The sequence below is a fragment of the Danio rerio genome, chromosome 20, assembly GCF_052040795.2.
Source record: "Danio rerio strain M-AB ecotype USA chromosome 20, GRCz13ab, whole genome shotgun sequence".
NCBI lineage: Eukaryota > Metazoa > Chordata > Actinopteri > Cypriniformes > Danionidae > Danio > Danio rerio.
In genome coordinates, this window is record NC_141040.1 from 52,327,138 (window position 1) to 52,335,000 (window position 7,863).

Here is a 7,863-nt window from a genome sequence, read left to right on the forward strand (position 1 = left end):
TATTATTATTCATTTATTCGTTTGCTGAAAATTAGAACTGAATTTAGGAATAGTTTTGAAAAAAATATTTGCGCTTAAACAAAAGTATTTATTTATAAACTAATTGATGTCTGTGCATAAAGGTTTCCCTATTCAAGAGCGAAAGTGAAAGTAGATCATTTATCGCTCATTCTCACGCAGTAGATGCTCTGTTTAACAGTTTTCTGTTAACTGTTTGCTTGTGAAATGCAGATTTTTTTCACTTAGACTTACTTTGCGTAATGTAAATAGTGAATGCGCTCTTGGCGTGACGCAGCTGGGTCTTAAAGGGAATGGGAGATGAGACTCTAATTGGTATTTTCTCAAAACACACCTATAACTCTTAATAAACTTAACCCTTTTAGACCATGCGCCACGGCGCAAAGCAGGTTTACCCGTCCTTAAATTAGCAAAAACGCGTCCTGACACGCCCAGAAAGCGTTTGCGCCCTGCGTTTTGCGCATGGACCGTCAAAATAGAGCCCTTCAACACTGCCCCTTTTAGGCTTTGATCCAGACTGTGTCGTTTTTGAGACTGTCGCTTTAAATTCAAATGAGATTGTGCTCTTTTCAAAAGAGGGAGGAGCTACAAAAGCTGGTGTGTCAGCATAGAGGCATATTCAAAAACAAGACTGACATCCTATGCTAATGAGAAAGAGATTGTCACTAGTGGGCGGGGCTTTCCCCCTCTGATGACACATACAAACAGAGAATGTCAATCAAAGTGTTTCTGCAGACCGTTTTGATGAAGTGTGTATATAAAACAAATTTAATTGATCAATTTTCACTATTAGAAGCTGGTTATATTCACAGACTGTTGTCACACAACTGCGTTTAAGCGCCTACTAAAAGTGATTTTTGCATAAAAGACCCCCTTAAAATACTAATCTATTTATGACAAACTATATGTCACTGGAAATGCCTAAGACTTCTGAATATCCAGTTGTTTTTTTGTCATGTACGAAGAGTAAAAGAAACTACTGTCATCTGCTGAACCATTTGCTTAAAACTATAATATTGTAGTCTAAACAAAAAGCAAACTGTATTTTGTTTGATCTGGTAACTGATTTTTGATAGATATTACTGAGCAAGAGCTATTTATTATTTTTGCCACAGGGATACTCATATCGTAAAGCATTATTTTGCTACAGGGATACGCCAGTAAACTTTGTTTTGATGTTTTTAAGAGGCTTAATTCTAAGGCAAAAATGCCCATATAGTACTGTAAAAAGTATGAACAAACATGGTTCATAATCCTCAAAACATACACATAGAGTGGGTGCTCTTATATAGTCCTAATTTGGCCAAAACTTTCTCTGTGTTTCAGCGAATGGAATCATCTCTGATGACAAATCTTATTTTTACAGATATTCTGGAAAAATGTTTTGAAAATTTTCAAAAACTCAATACACTCTGGGCAAATTTACTACCTTTTCATTATATTGGGGGCTATTTTTGCCCCCTTGACTTATAAACAGCAAAAGTTTTTGCAAAGGCCTATCTAAAGAGATAATGGTGTCAACTGATGATCAACAGTAAAAAATGACACATTTTACCTCTTCAAAACAGGGAAAAACCAACAATCAAGAATGCATGACTGTATGCTGTCAGGGTTTTGCAGTAAAAAAATGACATTACAGTACCCAACAAATGTCGCCTATACAAGTTTTAGGAACGACTAATATTAACTTGACTTGTAGTTGATCATTTGGTGTCAGAAGTGGCTTATATTAAAGGCAAAGGCCTCAAGATTACGCTTATTTCATCAAAATAAAATACGATCATGCCTTGATGTGTAATTATTTAATTAGGACAGTAAGCTCTGACTTTGCTTAGACAAAAGTTGTGTCATTTAAAAGAAATAATGTCCAGTTTAGAATTTAAAGTCATGCTGCAGTGGAAACAGAATGAATATTGTGTCTGACTCCATCATGAGCTTGGAGAACTGCATCCATACATCTCTGCAATGACTCAAATCACGTATTAATAAAGTCATCTGGAATGGCAAAAAAAGCGTTCTTGCAGGACTCCCAGAGTTCATCAACATTCTCTGGATTCATCTTCAATGCCTCCTCCTCCATCTTACCCCAGACATGCTTAATAATGTCAGGTGAGTGGGCTGGCCAATCCTGGAGCACTTTGACCTTCTTTGCTTTCAGAAGCTTTGATGTGGAGGCTGAAGTAATAGAAGGAGCGCTATTCTGCTGAAGAATTTGCCCTCTCTTGTGGTTTGTAATGTACTGGGCAGCACAAATGTCTTGACACCTCAGGCTGTTGATGTTGCCATCAACTGCAGATCTCCCTCATACTGAATATAACCCCAAACCATGATTTTTCCTTCACCAAACTTGACTGATTTCTGTGAGAATCTTGGGTCCATGCGGAGCCCAGTCAGTAATCGCTGAATAATTAAAGTAAAAAAATGAACACTCTTTTAACCCTTTGATGCGTACAATAACACGGATGTGATCAGTAAATTGATTTTAATAAATCAGCTAAACCTTTTATTTTATTTTCAATTTTCCAATGCTCTAATGTATTCTATCATTTGAAGCTACGATAATTTCCTCGCCATTTTTTGTAATTGTTGTTGGGGCGAATCCAGTATTTTTATGTCCCAATTTTGACTGGTATAGTTTATTCACTTGCTTTTCTGACACACAAAACCTTCTCAAACCTGCAGTAAGCAGATCTAACTTCTAATTTAAATATGCAAATCCAAATCATGTTTAAAATACAAGTTAATGTTTAGATTTTAAAGATATGCAAATTAGACTAATATACATGCAACATATATTTAAAAATTTATCAAAAAGAGTTTATATATGGATATGATGACATATAGCCTATATTTATGAGGTCCAAGGGACATTTCTAGGTTTTGATGAATAGGCTACTTTATGATAACACTTTACATTTAAGCACAGCAGTTTTCTTTTCACTTTTTAAGTGAAACGGTTTTAAAGTTTAACAGTTTCATTTTTAATTAGCGTTTAAAAGCACGTTTTGATTTAAACATTGATGTTTTATTTCTTTTTTACCTGTAAGCATAGTACAGTGTAAATGTTCAAACTATATATAATGGTTAAATTGGCTGACAATAATAAATATTCATAATAATAGTGTAATATAATTATTCTGCCTGGCTTTTGAACTTTGTAGAGTTGTAGCTGCTTAATTAGACACACCCTACTATATTTCAATACCGGTGGTGGTACTTGGAGAGAAAAAAATTTTCTGAGGTGGTACTTGATGAAAAAATTTTGAGAACCACTGTTCTGCAGTATTTGTGATGATTGGGATACAGTTCAACAGATGATTCATCTGAAAAATCGACTTTCTGACACTTTCTGAAGTCAAGTTATTATTTGTTGCTCTTACAGCTGAGATCGACGACAAGACTTTTGTCAGGTAGTGTATAATTGAAGTCAATGGGGCAAAAACAGCCACCAACAAAACGAAAGGGTAGTGCATTTGAACAATACACAAGGGTTAAACATAATAGTTTTAATATCTGATTTTTTTTATCCTCACCGTCTCCTCTGCCAGTTTCTCCAGCTGCTGGATGTACGGTGTGATCAGAGAGTGAAGATTTCTCAAGATCTCCTCCACAGGTAACGCCGACAGCAGGAAACCCAGAGCCTGCATCAGCCACATACACTGACTGGTCTGCAGACACACACACACACATCCAACACAGGAACAGGTGAACACAGTGGTCTGACATGAAGCCTCCATTCCAGTCCAATTTTTTAAACACAGATGAATTGTTCACCACAAAACTAGCAATGTGAGCTAACCAAATCAATATGGTTAGTTTTGATTTCACGTGTCCATTAACAGATTTCAACAGGCTCATTGGAAGTTCATGCTTCAGCATACATTTTTCAATTCCGAAGCAGAGCGCTAAATGCTAATACTTTATCAACTATAAATTTAGCTATATCAGAGTGAAAAATCAACAATGGAAACATAAACTCACCTTGTGGATCTGTTTAATAAGCACTTCCTAAAAAAAAAAAAAGAAAGAGAGAGAGAACACCACAGTCATTCAGAGGTGAAAACAGTGTTGCTGCGTCCGAAACCGCATACTTCCATACCATATAGTACACTAAAATCAGTATGCGAGCTGAGTAGTATGTCCGAATTCATAGAATCGAAAATCAGTATGCGTGAAGTAACCGGATGACTTACTACTTCCGGCGAGATTCAAGAGTGCGCATCCCATGCACGCTGCGCTATCCCATGATGCCCCGTGAGCGAATTCATGAATGGGAATAAAGCGACGCAATTGACGCAGGTAGGTCACGTGACCATGACAAAATGGCGGATGTAGTACGTCCGAATTCCATATATACTTTTTACATTCATTCTGTGTAGAACGTACTTTTCTAACCGCCGAGTACTACGTTTAAATTTAAATGCAGTACCTACTGAGTATAGGCGGTTTCGGACGCAGCCTGTGAGTTTGTAACAATGGAACGAACAGAATTCAACAAATATTAGAAAGACCACAGTGGTAATTAAGGGTGTCACGATTTCGATTTTTAATCGAAATCGATCGAAATTTATGCTCAACTTCGATTATCGAATCAAAAAATAGAATCGTCGATGCTGCCACGCGCCCCCATGTCAAGTTAGCTTGGCTTGCCAAGCGGGAAAAAAACATGCTTGTTGAAGTGCTTGTTAAACTGCAGACGCAGGAGACCCGTCGACAGAACTTAAATCCTCTCCTCTTTCAATGAAGTCGCCGGTGTGAAAGTATTTTGGATTTCCAGTTAGTTATGTTGACAACGTTCCTGTTGGCGACAAAAAAAAACACCATTTGCAAGCTCTGGTATGTACGTATTATGGTTGGGATGATAGACGATGGGCGCATCGCGATCCTCCACCCCGCACCCGTTGCAATTCCGCTCGCGAAAAATACACACTCAGGCCCCGTTTAAACTAATTTCTTTGTTTTTAAATGGCATTTTAGAATGATAACGATCCACATCCACACTGGCGTGTAGCGTTTCTGAGCAGTCCTCCTTCCTCATTACCTCTGAAAACGCACATCACGTGACCACACACACTCATTTACACACAGATACAGATGCACACACATTGTCATGCGCTTGAGACAGCGGGTCAAGGCAGTCAGCGGGTCAGTAGACTGCTTCCATCTTTTACTTTCACACTAGTACTTAGTCATTTTAGCGAACACCTCAGATACTGTTGGCTGGTTCCTGTTGGTTGTGCGTCTTTTTTATCGACGCCATTATAACGACACAGATCACTGCCTATTCACGAGTCCCGCAGAAAAAAGTGATTGACAGGTGGTAATTATGTGTGTATCTTGCCTTTATTCATTTACTATATGATTTGTTTATGGGTAAAACAAAGACCATGCAGGTCAAGTAGTTTAAACGGTAGACTAAAAATAATTAATTCGTTATTAATTAATTAATTAATTATTCATAATCGAAAATCGAATCGAATCGTGACTTTAGAATCGAAAATGTAATCGAATCGAGGATTTGGAGGATCGTGACACCCCTAGTGGTAATACAAGACTGAGTTGAATTTTTGGTAAGTCTTATTAAAATTTGATTCACTATTAAGGTTTTAGAAAAACAGCTTTGAAAGCTGTTGTCATAAACTCTCAGAAATAAAGGTATGTGAGCTGTCACTGGGATGGTACCTTTTCAAAAGGTAAAAATTTGTACCTAATGGCTCGTTTCCAATGAGTGGAATCGAACTGTACCGTAACACTTTTTCGGCACCGTTTGCAAAGGGTACTATACTAAGAGTACCAAAAGGCAGAGCTAGATGTGCAGCTGAACGCTATTGGTTTACAGAGATACGTTATTTGCTCGCGAAACAAGCCAGAATGAAAACAAAGGAACTGCCATGCTTTAAAAACACTGCCGAGACATTACACTGTAATAATATAAAAACATAATAACGAGGCATGGTCGACCCGAGCTCAAACAAACCTTGTCGTCGTTTTGATGAACAACCACAAAGCCAAGAAGAACAAAATCTGCCGTGTCCTGTTGTTGTTTTACGAGCCCGTCTAAAAGTGTGAGCGGTTTCACTTTGTCCAGAGAGCTTGCAATCATGTCTATATTAGAGATAACAAACTTTTTGAGCTCAAATTAATAACGTCCTCGTGATCATTGAAGCGCTTTTATACCGATCCAGTCAGAAAAGAACAAACGTGAGAGTGAAGCGCGAAAAAACAAAGAAGCAGCTGAGAAAATCAGCAGTAAGTGATGCGTCTGCAACCTAAAACATGAACAAACTGCCATGTTTAACTATTATCATCACCTTTTAGACTATTATGAACTCGGGAATGACGGAATTATTTTCTAACAAGAGGTTACACGTGCTGCTGAAGATTAAAAAATACAGATGAGAGGTTTGCACTGACTGTGGGCTATATTTCGTGTTGTTTTTGAACACAAATAAGGACTAAAAGTGTGCAGAATTTTGGTATCGAGATCAGATCGGTTCCAAAAAAAATGGTATCGGTGCATTCCTATTCAAAATCTTTAAACGCACTGACCCAGAGACTGTTTAGATGCATCTTACTGATGAGATAACAGATGTTTACTTTATGATGACCAAAATGGCCTTAAACACCCTGCAGACACAAGGTATCAACATGACGTCAGTTTGACGTTGTACCCATGTCATGGGGGCATTGCATTTTGTTTGGAAATAAAAATCTGGTTGACATCGAGAACTCAACATCAGGCCGACGTCAATGTCCAACCTAAAACCAACCAAATATCAATGTCTATTAATGATGTTACTGCTTGATGTTGTGTCGATGTTAACCATTATGTCATCTATCAGACGTTGGAGTTTGGTTGCCATAACTGATGAATAAATCTCAGTATTTGACGTCAATAGCATGTTGGATGTTGGCTCGACATTGGATTTTGGTCACTTTCTTGCAACCTAAAATCAACATCATTTGACACCATTACTGGACATCAAAATAACATTATCCTTAGATGCTGGCTAGACATTGAATTTTGGTCACCTGACGTCACAACCTAAATCTAACCTAATATTAACGTCTTATGACATTGTGTGCCTGCAGGACAATAACTAAATGCACTACAGAATGTTACGTTTACACAGATCCACAAACTGCATGTAAATGCATCAGCTTTTAACAACGTAATACTCACTAATCACTAATCTTGAGTACTTTTGAAAGGGCTACTTTTTACTCCTACTTTGAGTAATTTTTACAACAGGTACTTTTACTCTACTCGCACAACATTTTTAGGCAAGTAACAGTACTTTTATTTAAGTATGCTTTTTCAGTACTCTTTTCACCACTGCATTTTAGTAGTCTGAAATAATATAATCATTATAATGTTTTAGAAATAATATATAAAGAAATAAGTCTGTAAATTAACAGAAAATGTACTGGCAGTTTATTAAAGTTTTTGTAGTGTAATATACAACACCAACCCAGACAATATATCACTTTAAACTATTAAAAATGTCAATAAAAATAACTTTTTTTTAACTATTCAAGGTTAAAAGTTGTTGGAAGAAAAATTAAGATCCCATAATGCAATTCAGCACCATAAATAAACAATAAAAACATGAATCACAAAATACAGAAAACTGATACAGTGTACACGGTACATGTTGTCAAAAATTCAGCATTATATAGTTATATGTTTATTGCTAAATGTATGAAAATGGTCAAAATGACTGCCTGGATATTTCTGGTGTTAAAGCGGGTAATACCTGTGACACAGCGACTATATTGGTGGCGTACGGCGGCAGATCGTATTTGCACTCTCTGCAGATCTTCTTGAGCGTGGAGACGCTGGAA

The 7,863-nt window shown here is 37.1% G+C and overlaps 1 protein-coding gene across 6 annotated transcripts in view; it reads right to left on the reverse strand.

Moving 5' to 3' along the window:
- Positions 1-7,863, reverse strand: part of ipo13b (importin 13b) — a 122,689-nt gene that overhangs the window by 53,874 nt on the left and 60,952 nt on the right. For 3 of the 6 annotated variants that reach the window (XR_015518912.1, XM_087298731.1, XM_087298730.1), the window contains 3 exons: positions 7,776-7,863; positions 4,000-4,026; positions 3,552-3,686 (listed from right to left, as the gene is read on the reverse strand). The exon at positions 7,776-7,863 is cut by the window's right edge and continues 94 nt beyond it. The exons of 1 other annotated variant lie outside the window; for it this stretch is intronic. Coding sequence is in view for 3 of the 5 variants with exons in the window: in XM_087298731.1 (XP_087154857.1) it covers positions 3,552-3,686; positions 4,000-4,026; positions 7,776-7,863 (250 nt within the window). In the remaining 2 variants the exon portion in view is untranslated. Of the gene's footprint in view, positions 1-1,803; positions 2,419-3,502; positions 3,687-3,999; positions 4,027-7,434 lie in introns of those variants that run through there. 2 more of the 6 variants (XM_087298732.1, XR_015518913.1) reach the window with 2 other exon arrangements.